Genomic DNA, 21,492 nt, shown 5'->3' on the forward strand with positions numbered 1-21,492 from the left:
CAGAATATTACTTTAACACATAACAATATCAATCTGACATAAAACCTTAATAAAAACAAACCTATCTACCCTACCTGTTTTTAAAAAGGATGAAACCCTAACCAAACCTTTTTTTGGCCTTGAATAATCTTTACATGTATAGTTAGTTTATTGTAAATAAGTCAATAGAAATATCACAGAGAAAATGTTTATGAATTAAGAAATATTTTTATTCGGTAGAAATATTTCAGAGGAATTTACCAGTAGGGGTAGGAAAATCAAAGCATTTCACAATATTAAAGAAGTATAAGGATAATTAAGTTCAAAAATGATATGCTTTTTAAATGTTTTTTAGGTTCTGTTGGCTCATGTGAAGTATCCTGTGATTCCGAAAAGGGTCACGATAGGTAAGAGGTTAGCCCAATGTTTACATCCAGCACTTCCCAGTGGAGTTCACATGAAAGCACTGGAAACATACGATATCATCTTCAAGTGTATTGGCACAGACCGTCTGGCACAAGACCTTTTCATATACAGTGCAGGGTTGTTCCCCTTGCTTGGTCATGCTGCCATGAATGTGAAGACAATACTTTTGATGATCTACGAGAGACACTTTGTTACGCTGGGTAAAAGAATAAAGCCAGGATTAAACGGTTTGCTTTTGGGTCTCTTGCCAGGCTTAGAGGAGGGATCAGAGTTCTATGATCAGTAAGTATATTCATTTTTAGCTCAACTACGGTATTCGAAGAATAGATGGGCTATACTACTCGCCCCGGCATCGGCGTCCGGTTAAAGTTTTAGGGCAAGTTAGGATTTTCACTTATAAGTCCAATACCCTACATTCAATTGACTTAATACTTCACACAGTTGTTCAGGGCCATCAGATGATGAGGTTAGATAACTCCATATTATTCTTTACACAGATTATGGCCCCTGATTGACTATGGAACTTAGGTTAAAGTTTTAGGGCAAGTTGGAATATTTATTAATAACTTCTATATCCTTTGTTTAATTGACTAAATACTTCACACAGTTGTTCAGGACCATCACATAATGAGGTTACATAACTCCATATTATTCTAAATACAAGTTATGGCCCCTGATTGACTTAGGTTAAAGTTTTAGGGCAGGTTAAAGTTTTAGGGCAAGTTGGGATTTTCACTTAAAACTCCAATACCATTCATTCAATTGACTTAATACTTCACACAGATGTTCAGAGCCATCACATAATGAGGTTAGATAACTCCATATTATCTTTTTTACAAATTATGGCCCCTGATTGACTATGGAACATAGGTTAAAGTTTTAGGGCAGGTTGGGATATTGTTTAATAACTTCTATACCCTTCATTCAATTGACTTAATACTTCACACAATTGTTCAGGACCATCACCCAATGAGATTACATAACTCCATATCCTTAATACAAGTTACGGCCCCTGATTGACTTTGGTTAAAGTTTTAGGCAAGTTAAAGTGAAGGGCAAGTTGGGATTTTAATAAAAAAACTTCTATACAGTTCATTAAATGCACTTAATAAAATTCAAAATTATTTATGACCATCTTACAACAAGAAACATAACTCCATTTTAAGCCTAAATACAAATTATGGCCCTTGAATTATTATTATTATTTTTTTTTAATTTCCTTTGAAAGGCATATTTGTATATTCTTAACCACATTTTCATAACGGGAAATCAAGTTATTTGAATGACTTGCGTTATTGTTTGGGCGGGCTGGTGGGAGGGCAGCATCAAAGTCACCTTATGTATCGATTAATTGTAGTTAGGTTTGATATAAATAGACCAAACTTGGTATTATTACATCGTTATTGTATTCTAAGTCAAAGTGGCGTAGTCGAGTGCGCTGTCTTACGACGGGTCTTGTTAGCTCTACTATTCGAAGAATAGGTGGGCTATACTACTCGCCCCAGCGTCGGCGTCCGGTTAAAGTTTTAGTGCAAGTTGGGATTTTAACTTATAAGTCCAATACCTTTCATTCAATTGAGTTAATACTTCACACAGTTGTTCAGGGCCATCACATGATGAGGTTAGATAACTCCATATTATTCTTTACACAGATTATGGCCCCTGATTGACTATGAAACTTAGGTTAAAGTTTTAGGGCAGGTTGGGATATTTATAAATATCTTCTATACCCTTTGTTCAATTGACTTAATACTGCACACAGTTGTTCAGAGCCATCACATAATGAGGTTAGATAACTCCATATTTTCTTTTATACAAATTATGGCCCCTGATTGACTTTGGAACTTGCGTTAAAGTTCTAGGGAAGGTTGGGATATTTATTAATAACTTCTATACTCTTCATTCAATTGACTTAATACTTCACACAATTGTTCAGGACCATCACCCAATGAGGTTACATAACTCCAAATCCTTAATACAAGTTACGGCCCCTGATTGACTTAGGTTAAAGTTTTAGGCAAGTAAAAGTTAAGGGCAAGTTGGGATTTTAATAAAAAAAAACTTCTATACAGTTCATTCAAAGCACTTAATAAAATTCAAAATTATTTACGACCATCTTACAACAAGAAATATAACTCCATTTTAACCCTAAATACAAATTAAGTCCCTTGAATATATTTTTTTTTATTTCTTTTGACAGGAACATTTTTACATTCTTAACCAGTAAGTTTTTTATCAAGGAAAAACAAGGAGGGCTATACTATATGGCCCTTGAGTTTTTTTATTATTTTTTTTAAAATTTTATTTTAATTTCTTTTGAAAGGCATATTTGTATATATTCTTTACCACATTTTCATAATGGGAAATCAAGTTATTTGAATGACTTGCATCATTTTTCGGGTGGTGGGAGGGCAACATCAAAGTAACCTTATGTACCAGTATTGAATAATTTTAGTCAGGTTTGACATAAATAGACCAAACTTGGTAATATTACATTGTTATTGTATTCACTTCTAAATCAAAGCGGCGAAGTCGAGCGCGCTGTCTTACGACAGCTCTTGTTTTTTTTGCGTGTGAAGAAACTTCGTAAGAACAAAATATCAAGTAAATATACATTTATTAATACAATTACATTATGTTATATTAATTCCTAAGGCAACTATAAAATAGTTGCTAAATTTTCATCCCCGCCAGCCCCCTCTATTTTACGAAACCCCTTAAATTTAATTGACTCAAATACAAATGTTGAACTAAGAACTGTATTTGCACATTGGTCCGGTAATGTTTGGGAGCTTTAATTCATACCTACGATATCGATGTATAACTTTCACATGTAAAAAAGGAGAGTTGTAATGATTGTGTTTGTGGTTCGTCTAGAAACACAGGTATATGCAGTCATCAGAATTAGACTTTTGGATGAACAAGCCCGATGCTTGGCATCAAATTTTTGAACAAGCCCTGCTATATAAATTTCAAAATTTGAGCAAGCCCGAAAGACATTTTACCAGTGCAGGGCTTGCGGGCTTGTGCTAATTTTGACCACTGTATATGGTCCCTTATATTCATGTTTAACTTATAATATCATGTAATGAGAAGCATGTACATGTATATGTTTAAGTTACTTTAATAAATATTTTGAATCTTGAATCTTATGCAATAGGACAGAGCATGAACAGATATTCAACAATGAAACAGTCATCTAAGAGCAATAAAGAAAAATAAAATATCCCCATCCCCCCACCCCTGCCATCGTTTTTAAAAAAAAATGGGATGAAAAACTAGCAATTAATTTATGTTGGACTAAGGTATTTTTAAGATATTGTTTATATGAGAAGCATAAATGAATTATTTATTTCACAGATTTTCTTGGTAAACAATATCATTTACACATTTCAGTTGATCTGTGTTGGTAATGTAAGCGACATGTTAAGTTTATCAGTTACTAAGCATGTCTTGGTGTGTTGTAGGACGGATGCTTTGTTAATGGACTTCTGTGAGTGTACAGAGCCCTCCTACTTCTACACCTGCCTGTGGGAGTGTGTGCACAGCTGTCCGTCTGTACGTCTACCTGCGAGCTCATTCCTGCTGGCCCACTACAACCGCAAACAGAGCATGGAGGACCAGCTTCACATGGTTGGCCTCAACATCACCCTTATGGTGAGCTATGTGCTATATGTGTAGTAATGTGTAAACAGCATACTGTCTTTCTTCAGTAGTAAATGCTTACAAATTTAACTGAAACGGTCATATTATTGAAAAGCGAGTGAAAATATTCCCCATGCTTCGAGAAATTTTTCATGATGTGTGGTGTTACATGTTTGTGATGGTGATAGGGTTAGCCATTTTTGTTAATAATTATGTATTCTAGAGGTAAATTACAATGACCGTTTGTTCAATTTGAGTAATGGTGGTCGATGCAAACAATTTGTACATGAATCATGAACATGTAGATCAGTATGTATATATGTTTGTAGTAAAACAAAGAAGATGAGGCGTGTATGGTCTGTACAGGCCATAGCGTTTAATAAACAATACTGGTTTGTTTTTTATTAGTACACAAACATTTGTAAACATGGGAGCTTCAATTGATAAATCGTAGAATTTGTTCCTGTACATTGTGTATGTGAAAGGTCCAAATTTAATTCTATGGATGATTCAGTCCACCGCGTGTTTATCTGTTTGTTTGGCATGAGCGGGCCCTGGAAAAGGCATACAAGCAGTGAGAATCATATAATGGCTATCTTTATTGTAGAATCTAGATTAACTCTGGCCATCACAGAACTACATGCTTATAAAATGTACCTTATTTATATACATGTCTATACAACTAAGAAATTAACTGATAATAGGAATTAAAATAAATGAAATAAAAACTACCCCCGGTAATTAATTTCAAATCAGTAATCTGTGAATTTTCAAGCAAAGTAAACTCATGCAACATTAGTTTTATTTTTATATTTTACTCAAAAATTAAAATCAAGTCTTTCACTGTACTAAAAAGTTTCCAATATTAGTCTTTAAAAACTGTTGATGAATTCTAGGTTGAGGCACTGTGCTGTGGAGTGCAGGACGCCAGTGTGCTGGTACAGCGTAGCATGCTTGACTTCCTTCTGGTGGCCTTTCCCCTCCACAACAGCCAGCTCATTCACTCGGACATGGCCAAGGTCGTGAAGGCAGCCATCAACGTTCTCCTGCGACGGGACATGTCCCTGAATAGAAGGTTTTATGCTTGGCTGCTAGGAACCAGTACCACAATGTCAGCAGGTCCATTAATAATCATATCTTCGCCTTTATGCAAAAACAGACTAAATGCCTTTATTTATTCATGAAATAAGTCCTTTCACTAGACTGACAAAATGATGTGTCTTTAATTAATTAAATCATATACATTTCGGCGTATTACCTTTTTTCTAAGATATTTGGACATAAGTTAATGGTAAGTTACTACTATTTCTGTATACATCCAGCTTAAAGAAATGAGCCATTGTTTTGGGATATTATCACTGTTCAATTAGTGTAAGCTTGTTTCTTTAATTATGCCATTTTACTGTGGTTGTTATGGCAACATTAGCTTATGCCTATTTTATTGTGTTCAGGTCATGAGGTGAAGAGTAAAGCAGAGAATTCAGATCTGAATGACAGCTCTGTGGAGTTGCGTTACTTTGAGAAGTATTCCCAGGACTTACTGGTACAGGCCCTGAGGCATACACTAACAGAAAGTCCAGATATTACTGATGGTTCCTCTGTGAAATCTGCTGTTCTCAAACCATTTAGAATCTTAATCAGCCTGTTAGATAAGCCCGAGATCGGACCAGTCATTCTGGAAAGTGTGTTGTTGTCCATATTTAGATGTCTGCATAGAGAGTTCCAACAGTCAAAGTCAGAAAAGTCTGTAAGAAGTGGCAAGTTCTCTCAAAAAGGGGATACTAGTGCATATGATGAGCTATTAAAGACTGCTAACCTGCTGTTTGGGACATTTGAGCCCTACTTCATCTGGGACTATGCATCGCGCATATTTGAGCATGCATGTGAAGGGAGGGGCAAGGGGAAGCATGGGGCGTCCAGACAGGGGTCAGTTATTGAGGGCCAGGAGACAGCCACTGTGGAAGACCTATGTGAACTGCTAGTCTTCCTGCTGGATAGCGTGTCCTTGGTAAGGCTCTGTCACTAGTTCAGTTTAGGCATATATACATTATACATGTATGTAGGTAGTTGATTTTGACTAAAACTGTATAAATTTAGGTGGACTAGTAACCTACTATTTTATAAAGAGTAAACACATCTTTTATAATTTAGAATCTTATAAGACTTTGACTTAGTGCTATTTTGTAAGTAAAAAATATGAAAATGAATAAATTAAATGTATAAAAAGTTTTGTTACTAATTGATGTATTTTGTTATTGTATTAAACCCATGCATTGATTGTAGGAAACATTTAGTGAGACACAGACAGAGCATCTCCCAAACCTGCTACATAACATCATCTTGTCTCTGGACCACCACTGTGGCCGCCTAGCGGACCACGACATTATCACCACCCTCCAGCTCTGCACCAAGATGCTCTCCAAGGTTCAACCAACCATGACCACTTCTTGGTCACATGACGACCCATGTCACCAGTCATGTGACTTGGGGGTAGAGGTGGAGGTACTAACCTGTTACCCTGTGTCTGCTTTATGTGTGTTACATCATAGGAATATTGGCCAATGGTCAATATTATGGCGTAAATGTGTTTTTCAATTTGACATATTGTAGTTGATTTAATCTGAGTGCAAACAATGACTTTTTCCTCCAAATCAAAACTTAAGACCTTGGGATCCAAACTCCCTGTGATGTTACATATACATATGTGTGCACAGCTTTGTGGCAAATGTACGAAACACTGTATGTAAAATAGTTTTCATTTTCAATTCAAGAAAAATATATGAATTAATGATATTTGTAGGTAGAAAAGGTTTAAAATGTTAATGAACTAAGTCTTGAAGGACATGGTCCTAACAGGCCTTTGCAGAAATGTCGTAGGATTTATTCCTTATCGTTAGATTATGGTATCTATTGTTTATCTCTGCTGCTCCTTTTGCTCATTTCTTAGTTTATCCACAATGTTTAGTTTGAATGTAGATGAAATTTATTTTTCTTTTATTCTTTCAAAGCTTTTGTCTTTAATATTTTACAACACTTGATTTTATATCAGTTTCGTAGAAAGCATGTTTCACTCGATCTTGATCTAGCATTCTTCAATTTATGATTCTTAAAACTCTTGATCAGCTGATAAACATAGAAATTTAAGACGTTAATAGTAAAACTGTAACAGGAACTGCAAGGTACATGTATAAACATCCAGTCTTTTTAGCAATCACCAGGGATTCGCATGTAACTAAGGTTTGTATAAGGGCTTAAACTGTTTCTTAAGATTTAAAAGTTACATGTGGGATGATGGTATTTGTTGGTTTCCCCCTCGGACAGACTGGTATTGCATGCAGCCCTCTAGGCTAGAGTTTTATTGCTGAAATGTTGTGGTAATATTCATTGATCTATGTATTTTGCTCTTTCTCTTTAGACGTTTAGTTGCACAATAGTCTTCTTTTCTACTTAAATTGCCTTGATTTTCATTGCTTTAGTTCTAGAGAACATCTTTTAAGTGCCTTTAGTCCTGTTTTCTTTTGCGTATGATATGTAATTGTTGTTAACATATTTTTTTTAATTTTTTGTGTAGGTGAACTATTTAGGTAGATCAGATATCCCAAGTGCTGACAGTAAACCACTGGACATTGAGGAAGCAGAACAGCTAAACAAACATCTGAAACTAGTAGCTGGAAAAGTCGAGCCAAAACCTGCAAACAATAAACCTGATACTACAAAAATTGCTGGAACGGAAAAGCCAAAATCTGCAAACAATAAACCTGATACTAGAAAAATTGATACCAAGGACGATATTCCTGATTCAGAGACAGAAAGGAAGCCAATGAAAGCACTAACAAGAACCCATTCAAAGCACAACAAGTCTGTTAACTTGATGCAACAATGTATCAACAGTTTTCAGGAGTTCTTTCATACTCTTGTCAGTCTAAAGCTCATAAAAGATAAGGATCTCCCTACAAAACTCTTCAAAGGTGTTGTGAAGGATGTCATTGACTCATCCCCAGCATATAAAACAGGTATAGATGGAGAGCAGTGTTCAGTTCCACCAGAGAAGGTCTTGTTTGTTCCGTATGATGAGGAGATACTAGAGACATTCTCTGCAGCTTGTCAATTGTTTGTAGAGTTTGCTAGCTTCCCCATGTATGGCCAAGACCCTTGCTCAAGGGACAGCTCAAGTGGTATGTGTTTTGTGAAATAAAAATAACTTGAATTGATAACTGTTCATTTGATAACAGTTCCTTCTATAGTTAAAATACATTGTGGTTAAAATATGACAGATTAATCACATTTTGAATTGCACTCACTTTTCATGTTTTGAGGCGTGATGTGAATTTCTGTATCCTTTTATGTTATGTTTCAGACAAAAATCCCATGCCACAATGGGTTCAAGATTTAGTTGTGTGTAGCCTGAATGTCGACAACTTCCAGGTCCAGAGTGCAGCCATCTCGACCATGCTTGACCTTGTGATACTCACCCAGTCTGTCCAGACTGACCTGTAAGATAACACTCAAGTTGCAGAAATAAAATTCATTTCAGAGGCTAAGTAAGGCCATTTTTGTTCCGTAAAATTAAAAGAGTCAGGGGCCTAGCCCCATTTTGTCCGAAAATCTATACCATTTATGCATTTTTGATCATCGATTTTCTAAAAATTATTGAAATGATTTTAAATACGTATTGCTAGCAACATGTACATCCTTGCATGTATTTGATGTTGACTTCACATTAAGTTTTCATCTCCCATGTATTCAAGACTGCGGAAACAAGTGAAAAGAGCAGTTATCCCGAAATTAAGTGTTTTATTGAAAAGTGACTACTATAAATCACTTTTGTGTTATAACAGCAAGACCTCCAGCGATGTGGATAGCAGAGAGGGTGTCATGTCCATTCAGATTCTGCCCACTCTACACTTCCAACACCTCCGCTTCCTTGTGGAGTCCACACACTTCTTCTCAGTATGTGGTGATCTTCTTTAAAGTTTTTTTCGTGTGTTCATGGTGTATGCCTCAGGAGGGAACAAAAGCAAATTTAAAGAAATCACCTTTTTTGGGGATTTGCAAGCAGGGCCTACAGCATTCTTAAGCATGAACACACACACCAAGATGGGATCAAAACTTGTATTTACATTTTAAAAACTTTTCGTCATGATTAAAAGATAGTCAGTTCTTTTGCAACTGTTTTTTATTGTAAAAAATGTTAAATATCAACAATACTCCTTTGTATAAAAAAGTAGCCAAAAGTTGAAAAGTTTTGAATAATTAGACAAATGATGTTGCACTGATTCAATCAGAGAGCCATGTTAACAATGATGGCATCGTCCCTTTAGGTACATACAACATGACTGTCAAGTTTTCTTGATATATCAGACCAGTAGAATGTAAAGATCCATTGTTTAAATGTCTTTTTATGTTCAGTGTTACTTAAGTTTATTTTTGGTTAATATATTGGTGATTGAAATGCAGCAAATTCTTTACTATCTGCAAAGCTATTAATTTGAAAAATCAGTTACCTTATAGTCAAATGATAATGCTATAATAGCACCTAGTTAGATTAATACAAAACATTCAGTATGTGAACCTGTCTGAGTATTGTTTGTTTTTGTGATGTATATATAAAACAGTATGATAGAGGAGCACAGATTGAAACAGTTTGTCTAATAAACATTTTGGTTTCCTATAAAACGGTGTTTCTATTCTCAGCGATCTGCGGAAGTGCTGTGGGGTTACCTGGGTGCGAAGACACCAGTGTGCCACCAGACAACAGTGAAGCTGTTTCATATCCTGCATCAGGTGGCTCCCAGCACGTGGGTGTGTGAGGATGTCATTGGAAACCAGCTCTCACATACTGATGAGGTAATGCATACTGTCCATATGCCTAGTCTTGGTGTTATATCGTTTGTCATTGGATATGAAGTATTATATCGGTATATTGAGAAAGTTAATTTAACCTTTCTTAAGGCATTTGATGATTTAAAAATTCTGCCCAAATATTAAGATTGTTTTTAACCAAAACCATTTACATACAAGTGTGTTCAGTTCAGTACACAATATTTGTACTTTTTTATCTATCTATCATTACTTTGAATTTCCTGGTGGCTGCTACACTTTTTAGTTTAGATTGAATATATCTACTTTTACAGACCACACAGGCTTTACATGTTTGTACATATTTTAATGTATCAATCCAAGCTTGTACACATGATTTGCTTTCTTGCAGACAGTACAGATAGAGGCATTCAAGAGGTTCACTACTCTATGGCACCTTACGAGGACCAGAAAAACTGATGTCATTCCAGGAAAACCTCATAGGACTTTCACCAGGTTTGATATATGGGACAGCAGTCGTATGAAATTGATAAAACCAAGTACATGTCACTATATATTTGTGTCTTTTTGTTCAGAGTAAAAATACAAGATCAGACTGTTTAGCTTGTGTTGATAGGCCTGGTCTGGACTAAGCCTTATAAATCCGGACTGTATCTTTACCATGCATTATAGGATTTTCAAAAATCTTTCCATGGAGGTTAACCATGCTGAGGCGAAGTTTCACAGGTACATGTATTGTTCAACTCCATGTTATTTTGTGTTGCAATTGCATGGTAGAGCATTATGTCTGTGTCAAAGGCTCTAACAACGGGGTTGACATGTTGCCATTTGGCTTCTAGTGTTGATATCCAATACATAGAGCTATTTATAAATTTAAAAAAATGTTCTGTCGTAATCAATATGTTCATATCGCCCTAGGTCTATGTTTGTGTTGCTGGACGCTTTGAAGGATGAGACAAGCCCGCTGAAGGTTCTGGCCACCACCTGGCTGAGCCACGTTCTCCAGCAGGGGGACATTAGCCGGGTCATGGAGCCCCTCCTTCAGATGCTTTTACACCCAGACACTGCCAGGTAACACTCCCTTGTCACCCACTCTTACAACCCCCTAGTGTCCCCCCTATCCCCCATCAGGGAGATGTTAATTGAGTCTTGGAGCCCCTCATGCATACAATGCAAGGTAACAGACACCCATAAGGTCATAACCAAATTCATCATGTTTAATATCAGGTTTTGAATTTTTAGGCAATTAAAAACTCAAACAGACATCAAGAAATAACATGCACATTATCCTCAACTTCTTTAAGGTACTACAGGCGCTTGGAAAAGCATTCTGGCATTATGGAATTTTAAAACAAATTTATATTCTGTACTTGTAACTCATATATTTCTAAAGCAAATTTTTTTTTGTGAAAACCTATCATCCAGATGACACTTAATGTTAATTAATATGGTATGGCCTAATAATTATATGTGGCCCTTCCATGAGGCCTTTTCACACATAAGGGTATGTAATGTTGTGAATGTTTTTTAAGGCTTATTATGTACAAGTACAAAGAATGCTGCCTTCCAATAACTTTGATTTTTTGTAAGTACATATAATTTCAATATGATTAGATAACTACTTCGCAAACGTTTTCTTAACTGTTAATTGTGAATTTCAGGGTGTCTGTTCAGCATGTTAACATTCACCAGCCTAGGAAAGTTCACCTGTCTGAAAGCAATGATGACACATCTGAAGCAAACATCTATGCAATAAGTAGCGAAGGAGGCAACGTCATTTATCATGTGAGCACACCAAAAACCATCGCTAAAAAGTCATCAACAGACGAACTAAAATCATATGCCCTGACTTTCCTTTGTGAGAAGGGCACACATACTGCCCCATCTAGGTCCAGATCTGAGCAAGAACTCCACTTTGACAAAGTAGATCCAAGTAACTTGAGTCTGAAGATAAATCCATTTGGGTCTGAGAGCTCCATTGATAACTTGATGCTTGATTTCTTGCCAGCGGCAAGTTCAAAAGAAGGTGAAATTTCAAGAGCTAAAAGGCTGGATAAGGAGACTTGTTCTAGGGAGGGTATTTCTTTCAATGTGCAAGATGAAAGCTCAAAAGATGTTAGTGAGGATGAGCAAGGGAGAGATAGTTCAGTAACGAGTTCGGTTGAAAACATTGCCAAAGATATTGTTGACAGCATTATTAAGACTGTTGTTCACCCAGATGAAAATGAGAACACAATCTCAAACGTAAACACAATTTTAAAAGAAGATGTTAAACAAGAAAACACCAGGGATAAGTGTAAAACAGATGCTGTAAATGAAGTTAAGAAATCTGAATCTGAATCAAGGATTGGTTCCCCAAGAAAGGTCATCCAGAGAACAGAAAGTGTGACATCGAGCAATGCAGGGGACCATGAGCTCCTGAACCGTGTACAGAAACAAAGAGTGGACTCCCCCACCCCCAGTGAGAAGGACACACCCATGTATCAGGAGCTGGAGAGAGACACCACCAATATCCATACTCTCCACATGCACATTTTGCTGTATACCCAGAAGTATGACTATGAAAGAACTTTGTATGCACTGTCAACATTGAAGGCAATGTTAGCAGCTTGTCCCAGGATGCTTGTCACTTCTCTTGTTACTACAAATATCAGCTCTTTAAAAGCACCACAGCTTGCTAAACTACAACTTTTGTTAGCTAGGCACAGAAAATCTGTATTTGGAAAGAGTTTCTTTGGAGAAATACCGTCAGAAACCATGTCTACTTACAGAAGTAGCATGTTCATAGAAGTTCTGATCTCTGTGTGTCTATACTTTGTTCGTGGTTATTATCCTAACTTGATGATGAGTAAGCTGTCATGTGATGAGTTGCTAGGCAACAAACAGGTGCACATTCTGGCAGCTGAAACCTTGACCTTGATGATGTCTGAAGTGGCATCCATAATGAAGGACTCTGGGAAGAACTTTGTCTCCTATATTGGTGACTTGTTTCAGAGATGTAAAGTCCAGAAGGCCTTGCTTCACTGTGTGCTTGCTGTGATATACAATGCAAGAAAGAGGAAGGATTCTGAAGCAGGCTTTAAGTTCACTGAAGCTGTGGTGACATTTAATGAAGATCAGCTGCAACCAGCTGTGAATGAAGCTTTCCTTGTAAAACTATTAGATTTACTGGTTGTGATGGTAACAGTAGAAGAGCAGATTGGAAAATACCAAAGTGTGAGCGAGTCTACCCCAGCATCAGAATGGGACAGGCTAAAAGTTAGCTACCAGCCATCCCTAAACAATGTCAGATATACCTTGGGACATCCCATTGTCCAGCAGGGGATGTTTGTGTCTGGATTGCTGAGCGCTCTGAAGCAAACACACATGTGTCACCTGCACCGACACTGGGTTGGGTTGGTGACGGCAACTCTCCCCCGTATGGGTCGGTACCTACCTGGAATTGTGATGACCGTAGTCGCCCAGCTGTGCAGAAACATAGAGGCCCTTGCTGTTCACTACGAAACTGATGGGAAAGGAAGGTAGGTGTGTCTGGTGGGAATGATTATTTATTAAAGTCCCATAACCGTTTAATTTATTTATTTAAATGTTATTCTTTTCTGAAAAATAATATATACATCAAGGGGATAAACTAAGACATGAACATAGTTCTAAAAATATAATGATCAAACAGTAAAGATGAAAAAGAGCATGACCATATCCTTAACATCACTGTGCACATATACTCTGAGAAGGATTTATGTAAGATATAAATGCAATTTAAAAATTGTCGGCATTGCAGGTTGATTGAGAATACTGAAAAACAAAGTAATCATGTTTGTCAGCACTTTTAGCTATAAGGTAGTTGGGTAATTTGAAGCTTTCATGAGGCCTAATTCAACCTGTTTTTTATTCCAAAATATAAACAAATGTTCTTGTCATAGCCAAGAATGCCCCCATTAAATACATTAAGTGACAAACTATGAGTATATTGTTCTTGGTATCATCTGTGATTGTTAGAACATTTTAAATACATATCTTTTTTCTTTACATATATCTGTTCCAGTTTTAAAAAATACTTGTACATACCCCTGTTTTTAGCAGTGGTGATCAGCGTATGTGTATGATAAAAGGATATATGTGGTATTTCTGAATACATTTGTAATCCTTTAATCTATTATCTTGATCATTTCAGCACTTCCCTAGAGAACATTCCACCAGACCATATTCTCACCATGCTAGAAGGCCTGATGTCCCTGTGTCACTACTGCCTACTGGACAATGTATCCCCAGTTTCCATTGGTCAGCAGACTCCCTCCTCTGCCAATAACAATGCAGCTAACGCTGCAGGCACCAACATATTGTCCAATCTTTTCCATGTCTTCAATCCAGTGAACAGCAGGGTAGGTGCACTTTGGATTATGGAAGTACAAACTTCAATGTATTGTAGACTAGATGGCTGTATATGCATTGACCATGTACATTGTTCATTGTTAAATCAGTAAACCTAAGTAATCAATTTAAGATATCAAGGAAGTGTAGATTACTGTGTAGTGGATCACACTTGTTGATTTACCTGTTTTCAAATACAGTAAAACTGCGGTCATTCGAACAAGCGGTCGTTCGAGAACCGGCGTTCCCTCGAGGTCGGAGCTTGGTCCCGAACTTTTTCCCTTCTATTTTCATATAAAATATACCTACGCTGCATCGACACCTACTTATGTCGAGAACTCGAGCAATATTCTCGGTCCCAAGTACACATATCATGTACAAAACCTTATGGCTCTTTGAAGTCATAATTTCACACTTTTTCCCGAACGCGAGTTGCAAAATAAACAAACAATTGCTAGGTATTTAAATTTTCGCAATTGTAAAAATTGCAATGACAGTTGAAAGGCAATTGATGAGATGTGAAAAACCGTTTAACACTGTTAACGCATGACCGATATTAGTTGATATGTGCATTTTAGAAGATAATTATGAGAAGTTAATGATGAGAAGTTAATTGTGAGAAATGTACATGAGTAATAAAAATATGAATAAACTCTACCATATCGATCCAACATCGGAATCTCTGAAAATAATTCCTTTTTGTCACTGCTTTGCAATATGGCCATTTTGTAAAAAAAAAAATTGATTTTTTGATTAATTGATATTTCTTTTACATTTTATATTAGTAAATATATAGTAAACAACGGCTTTTGAACATATTTGCGATATTCACAACGCAGCACATAATCGGTGTCTTAATAAACAGACTACTTCATACTTTTAATACACTGAAATATATTTCATAACAGACTGGAGAATTGAAAATCAGGTCGTTCGAAACATCGGTTCCCTCGAGGTTGAGGCTTGGTCCCCGGCGACCTCGAGCGATCGCAGTTTTACTGTAGATGGTTCTGTAGTAACCATTGATAAATATTCATTTAGTAAATATTAATTTATCTCCACACTAGGAGACGAGCCCCCAGCGTGAGATAGGTGTGGTATCCCCGGTGATGGACGCGAGAAACAACATCCTCAGTGTGATGCCCCGCATCATGGCCTGTCTCACCGCTCTCTGGCGTGCTGTCAACATCGTGGACAAGCATGACGAGTGGTCCACGCTTACCCTCGGAGCTCCAAAAGTATGTACTTTTAAAATGTAGAGCAAAAACCGTTGAAAATTACATCTGAAATATTGACAATAGTAAAAAAAGGTGATATTCTTAATGTTGACTATCCACTATTATTATGCCCCTCTTCGAAGAAGAGGGGTATATTGCTTTGCACAGGCATGTCGGTATGTCGGTCGGTCCGTCCGTCCGTCGGTAGACCAAAGCTTGTCCCGAGTGATAACTCAACAATTCCTGGACGTATGTCATCAAACTTGACATGAAGGTTGGGCCTGACCAGTAGATGACCCCTATTGATTTTAGGGCTCATTGGGTCAAAGGTCAAGGTCACAGTGACCTTAAATGGTAAAATAATTTTAAAGCTTGTCCGAGTGATAACTCAACAATGCCTAGACCTATGGTCATCAAACTTGATATGAAGGTTGGGCCTGCCCAGTAGATGACTCCTATCGACTTTGGGGGTCATCAGACCAAGGTCACTGTCACAGTAACCTTGAACGCAAAAAAGTTAACAAATCTTCTCCCATTGATATCTCAACAATGCCTGAATCTATGATCATTAAACTTGACATGGATGTTAAGCCTGACCAGTAGATCACCTTTATTAATTTTAGGATTCATAGAGCCAAAGGTCAAGGTCACAGTGTTCTTGAATGGTAAAAGGTTGTCCGAGTGATAACAATGCCTGAACCCATGGCCTTCAAACTTGACTTGGAGTTGCATCTGACTTGTAGATGACCCCCTATGATTTAAGGGGTCAAAGGTCAAGGTCACAGTGACCTTGAACGAAAAAAACTTGTCAGTGTGATAACATGACAATGCCTGCACCCATGGCCCTCCAACTTGACATTTAGGTTTCTGGTGACCAGCTGATGACTCTGGATTTTGAGTTCATAGAGTAAAAGGTCATGGTCATAACACACTCTATCCTCACACTTTAATGGTCATAATCTTAAAACTGCCTGAACGGCAACAAATCAGCTGTCATTTCGGTCCATGCATATTTCATTCAATTGTCCATATAATCCTGACAACATGGCGGTCAGGGGGGGCATAATGTTTGACAAACATCTCTTGTTTTATTGAATACTATGTGATATCCACTAGTTGCATTACGCTGAATCAGTCTGCATGATTGTTAATTCTTATAATATAGTTTTGTTTATATTATGTGATTGACATGATACTCAGGCGTTTAAGAGTTTTAAGGCTGATCCATATCATATGTGTTTACCCCTGCAGGTTGTTCGCCAATACATTTTGGAATTCATCAGCCCCATATCTCTGCCCCACGGTGCTCATCTGCTGGGGGCAATTGCCGTTGCATGGAATGATCGGCGCAAAAAGGCTCATGGAAAACCTAGCAAGAAGGTAAGTGTTATTACATTTAAATTCTCATATAGTACAAGGCAGCAAGATTAAATAATTTGAAAGTTTAGCCGTAATTTAAATCGTGGTCATGCAAAAACTTTAACCTTTGACTGTGACTTAAAAACTTACCGTACTCATCACAGAAAAACAGACAATGGTTGGAATCCTCATGCTGTTATTAAGCCTTATGCTGTTCAACACCTCTGTCTTGTGCCCCTACAACCTAACATTTCTATGTGTCCATCCAGTCATATGATGTGAATTACTTATTGCCTTACAATGTGCCTTTATATATTTTCTCTGTGTCCAGTTTGGTTGTGATGCAAGTGAGGACCAGCTACTTCTTGTGGACCTTGTGGCAGCCATCAAGGTGCTCCCCATGGACACTCTCATAAACACAGTACGGGACGTCCTCTCTAACCCACCCCATAGTGAGCTTAATAGGAAGGTAAGAATATATTACATACATTCTTGCAAACCAACTCTACAACAAATTCAGTAGGAAGTTTAATAGGGATTATTATACGCCCAGATATTAATAAATGGAGGCTATATATTAACGTTGAATTCCCTTGTTCTGTCCTGTCCTGTACCACAGGTCACTTCCCACTTCATAAATTTTAAATATCTTGCAGAACGATAACTGAAAAACTTACAAAACTTCCTATATAGGTACAAGTCACGTAACATATTGCTTACATGTTCAAACATTATTCTGACTACAATTTAGGAGTTATGCCCCTTGTTAAAATTAGAAGGAAAATTATTTCCCATCTTGTCCAGCACTACTTATTAATGAATGTATTGTAGAAAGATTGGTGAAAGTTATCAAACTAAATACGGTACATAGGTTCATTTTAGGCAGTTTATTGCTGGTATGTAGTTACATCACTCTGAACTAACTATTTCATGGAATTTTCTAAAAAAAAATTCCACACATGGATACATGTCAAACATGCTATCACATCACTTTAAGGTTAATTGGATTTCAAACCAGTGAACATGTCTGATAGTAGGATGCTGACATGTTTTCACATTACTGACTTCACTTTTCGAGGAGTTTGTTTTTTGCACCTTTGTCAAAATAAATAAACAAAAGTATGCAAAATTAATTTCTTAAACAAAATTTCTTAAACAAAAAAGTTGAATTTTACCATTCCTTTGTTCAGGCAACATTTGGGGGGATTACACTGAGTTAAGTGCACACAAGACAGAGGAAGTAGCGCAAAGCGACAAAAATCTATAAAACCCTACAGGAATATTGATTGAAATAGCTTTATCTTAAAACATTTATTTAAGCAACTATAATATGCTCTCATCTGAGACTATAGTCAAACTCAATCTTATATTTTTGCAGAAGAACTCTCCGCTGGAGGTGAACATGTTGCAGTTTTTCTATGCATATGTTGAGCGTACATTGCCTGGCCAGCTGAGTGACTCCTGGCCGGCTCTTTGCACACTTCTTAAGGATGCTCTACAGCTAAACCTGAAGGCACAGGGACAGTTTCTCCTGCTGCTGTATGTACACTCCAGAGTTATTTCATGGATAGGCTCTCTTGTTTGTAATATACCCAAATACATTGTTGTAGAAAATTTATGTATAGTGTTCTGTATAAAAAAAAATCAAATCGACATTTTGTAAGAAGAATTTTTGAAAGGAGTCAAATGAGACAGGCTACTTAAGTTAATGTTTTGCTCCCAAATGGTTCTTAATTGAGTGTGGAAATGAATTTAGGTATGTAAATATTGTATGATGATCACTAGGTTACATTTTGATCCTATATTTGTACCCTTTCAGCATATTCAATGAGTTTGTCCAGAAGACGCCAGCTATGGTTGAGAAACGTAACCAGCGTGAAGTACAGGAACTGGCCCAACGTCTGCTGGAGGGCGTGGCCAACATCGCGGGGCTTAGTCTGGAACAGACTACATGGCTGAGAAAGAACTATGCTGTCAAGCCCGGGCCTCAGGTCGCTGAGGAGGGGGAGGTTGAAGAGGCAAGCTTCACGGAGGATGGTAGGAACACTTACATGTATTATGCAAATATGTCACGTAAAGGATTACTCTATGGCTACACTTTCATATGTTAAGCAATTTCCTCATGCATTTTTCACACTAAGAGATTTGCTCACAGTGTAATGCTTTGCTTAAGATTTATTTATGATAATATGAACTTAATCAATAGAAAATCATTTTCTGTGTTTGTAGACTCGGTGTTGACCCAGAAGAGAGTACCTGACCTTGACCCTACCAAGGCTAATTCTGCAGACAGTAAATATAGTGTGCAGGCTCTCACCAACCTGGCGGAGGTTTGTACTGCATGGAAAATGTGTCGGCCTTACTGGCAGAAAAAATGTTCAGCATTCTAAAAAACTACTAAAAACAAATCGCCTATTTCAGTAATAGTAAAACTTACTGTAAGTCAAAAATTGACTGTACAAACTGTCAAAGTTATTGAAATAAAGGCTCAGTTTCAGTTGTGTGGTTTTACTTAAATAGCATTGTGATTTGTCCCCATGCTAGTTATTGCATGGTAGGTGCTCTGCCTACTGGGTACTGTTCTGATATGAAAATTAATGAATGAATGGAAGGAAAATACTTTTTTGCGTACTGGACAAGTGTTTTTTATCATGTGTTGGAAATGTAATTCTCTTCCCCAATACAAGATCAACCAATGGCAACAATGTGCCAATTGAACATTTATTATTTATTTTATGTTTTTAAGTACAAATAAATAAATGTTTTTGAAAATAGATCTGTAAAAGACTAGCATCAGAATTCATAAAATTTAAAAATAAAAGGCATTCAAAACAAATGTTCAATCATGTTTGTGTACCTATATTTGTGTCCATCCAGATAACGGCTCCTCTGCTGGACGTGATCTACAGCAGCGAAGAGAAGGACAAAGTTGCCCCTTTCCTCATTAGTCTTCTCTACAACATCTTCCCATACCTCAAAGCCCACAGGTACGTCCCATACAAATGCCTCTTCTGTTACACTTATCCAGGCGCTTAGCTGACTGTACGCAAATACACAGTTGCGTAAGGAAATTTTAACAGGTCAAAGTTTTTGTTATACCAAAAACCACAAATTTGAAATAAAACCCAAAGGGTAGGGCTGAAGGGGTTAATATACCCCAAGGCATCAATATGGGTAATCCCAAAAGCCCTAGCTATGGGTCTAATATCCATCGCAAAATTTATTGCATGTGTTTTACTTTCTTATGGACTTTATCGTACATTATGCGTTTTTATTTGTTTTTAAAAAGAACAAGTGATTCTGGAAAATAATGTTATTTTCCCTGTGTTATTGAAACACTGTTGAAATTAAAGTGGCTTGCTACACATATTTTATATGTTTCCCAATATTCCTTTTAGTCATTTTTGTCATGAAAAAAATTGAAATTCATATGTATGCTTTCTTATTTTCAGCACAAACAATCTGCCAAGTATCCGAGCAGCATCCCAGTTTGTCTCCTCAATCAGCAGCTATCAGTACACAAAGAAGGCGTGGCGAAGGGAGGTTTTTGAGTTGCTCCTGGACCCCAGCTTCTTCCAGATGGACATGGAGAGTGTCGGCTACTGGACCGCCATAGTGGACAACCTCATGACGCATGATAAGACCACATACAAGGACCTCATGGGTAATGGGGGGTCTAAAAAGTCTGTTCGAGAAAGTTATTTTGGGTTCATTGATAATTGCATTATTGTGAGGCACAACGTGTGGAATTAGCAGTGGAACATATTAACATTCTAATTATTTTAGTACTCAATTAGGCAGTTTTTTGCATGGCATCCAATTACTTTTAATGTTTTGTTTGGCAACTGTAATAATTCTGACAGTTAGTTGACATGAATGTTTATAAGTGTTTGTAGATAACATACATACATGTAGACTTTATCTAATACATTAGTATATACAAGCAACTGAATATACTCCAATCTACTTGTTCCAGCTCGTGTTTCGATGGCACAGACTGGTTCCCTGAGCCTGTTTACAAGCCGGGAGGCAGAGATCGATCTGAAGGCCAGCATGCTGAAACGCCTTGCCTTTACTGTGCTGTGTAGCGAGCCAGACCAGTACCAGAAATCCATACCGGAAATACAGGGTGTGTTTGATGTCCTATAAACATACATATTTGGATGTCTACATTTGTTTATATGTTTTACCGTACATACATATATGTATGTCCTATAAATAACAATAGCTCAAATTGTTGAATGTTTAATTGAAATTTGGTACACATGTTCTCAATAGCCATGTTATCAAGTGTTATCACTCAAGTCTTAATGTTTGTTGATAAAACCAAATTTTTGCCATAGACCTTTGCTACTCAATTATAATTAGGGTTTTGGCCAGGTTTTAAAAAAGACAGGTTGCTGCAGAAGAGGTGCAGTTACAAACTTTATATTATGAATTTGACAAACAGTGTTTGGGATGGTGTTTAATTGAATTTTATAATATTATTATATAAAGGTTTCAAATGCTAAATATATAAACTTTGTATGTATTTATGATTTAATTATAAGTTCTGATCAAAACAAAGAAATATTTGACAGTCTTGAGTATTGAACTCTATGAAGGTTGAAAGGAGACAAATATATCATACTGGTCTCCATGAGGGAAAAATGGTGCTAACCAATAAAAGAGACAG

The 21,492-nt window shown here is 37.0% G+C and overlaps 1 protein-coding gene across 6 annotated transcripts in view; it reads left to right on the plus strand.

The window, feature by feature from the left end:
• Positions 1-21,492, plus strand: part of LOC128237416 (protein dopey-1-like) — a 33,111-nt gene that overhangs the window by 3,574 nt on the left and 8,045 nt on the right. For 5 of the 6 annotated variants that reach the window (XM_052952936.1, XM_052952937.1, XM_052952939.1 and 2 more), the window contains exons 3-24: positions 335-687; positions 3,873-4,062; positions 4,947-5,169; positions 5,502-6,058; positions 6,334-6,552; positions 7,622-8,225; positions 8,408-8,543; positions 8,889-9,000; positions 9,745-9,897; positions 10,262-10,365; positions 10,789-10,941; positions 11,532-13,391; positions 14,045-14,252; positions 15,309-15,479; positions 16,710-16,838; positions 17,149-17,286; positions 18,196-18,356; positions 18,637-18,854; positions 19,047-19,147; positions 19,695-19,804; positions 20,270-20,481; positions 20,794-20,946. In XM_052952936.1, coding sequence (XP_052808896.1) covers positions 335-687; positions 3,873-4,062; positions 4,947-5,169; positions 5,502-6,058; positions 6,334-6,552; positions 7,622-8,225; positions 8,408-8,543; positions 8,889-9,000; positions 9,745-9,897; positions 10,262-10,365; positions 10,789-10,941; positions 11,532-13,391; positions 14,045-14,252; positions 15,309-15,479; positions 16,710-16,838; positions 17,149-17,286; positions 18,196-18,356; positions 18,637-18,854; positions 19,047-19,147; positions 19,695-19,804; positions 20,270-20,481; positions 20,794-20,946 — 6,265 coding nt within the window. The remainder of the gene's footprint in view (positions 1-334; positions 688-3,872; positions 4,063-4,946; positions 5,170-5,501; positions 6,059-6,333; positions 6,553-7,621; positions 8,226-8,407; positions 8,544-8,888; positions 9,001-9,744; positions 9,898-10,261; positions 10,366-10,788; positions 10,942-11,531; positions 13,392-14,044; positions 14,253-15,308; positions 15,480-16,709; positions 16,839-17,148; positions 17,287-18,195; positions 18,357-18,636; positions 18,855-19,046; positions 19,148-19,694; positions 19,805-20,269; positions 20,482-20,793; positions 20,947-21,492) is intronic. The other variant, XM_052952942.1, reaches the window with a different exon arrangement.

The sequence above is a fragment of the Mya arenaria genome, chromosome 6, assembly GCF_026914265.1.
Source record: "Mya arenaria isolate MELC-2E11 chromosome 6, ASM2691426v1".
NCBI lineage: Eukaryota > Metazoa > Mollusca > Bivalvia > Myida > Myidae > Mya > Mya arenaria.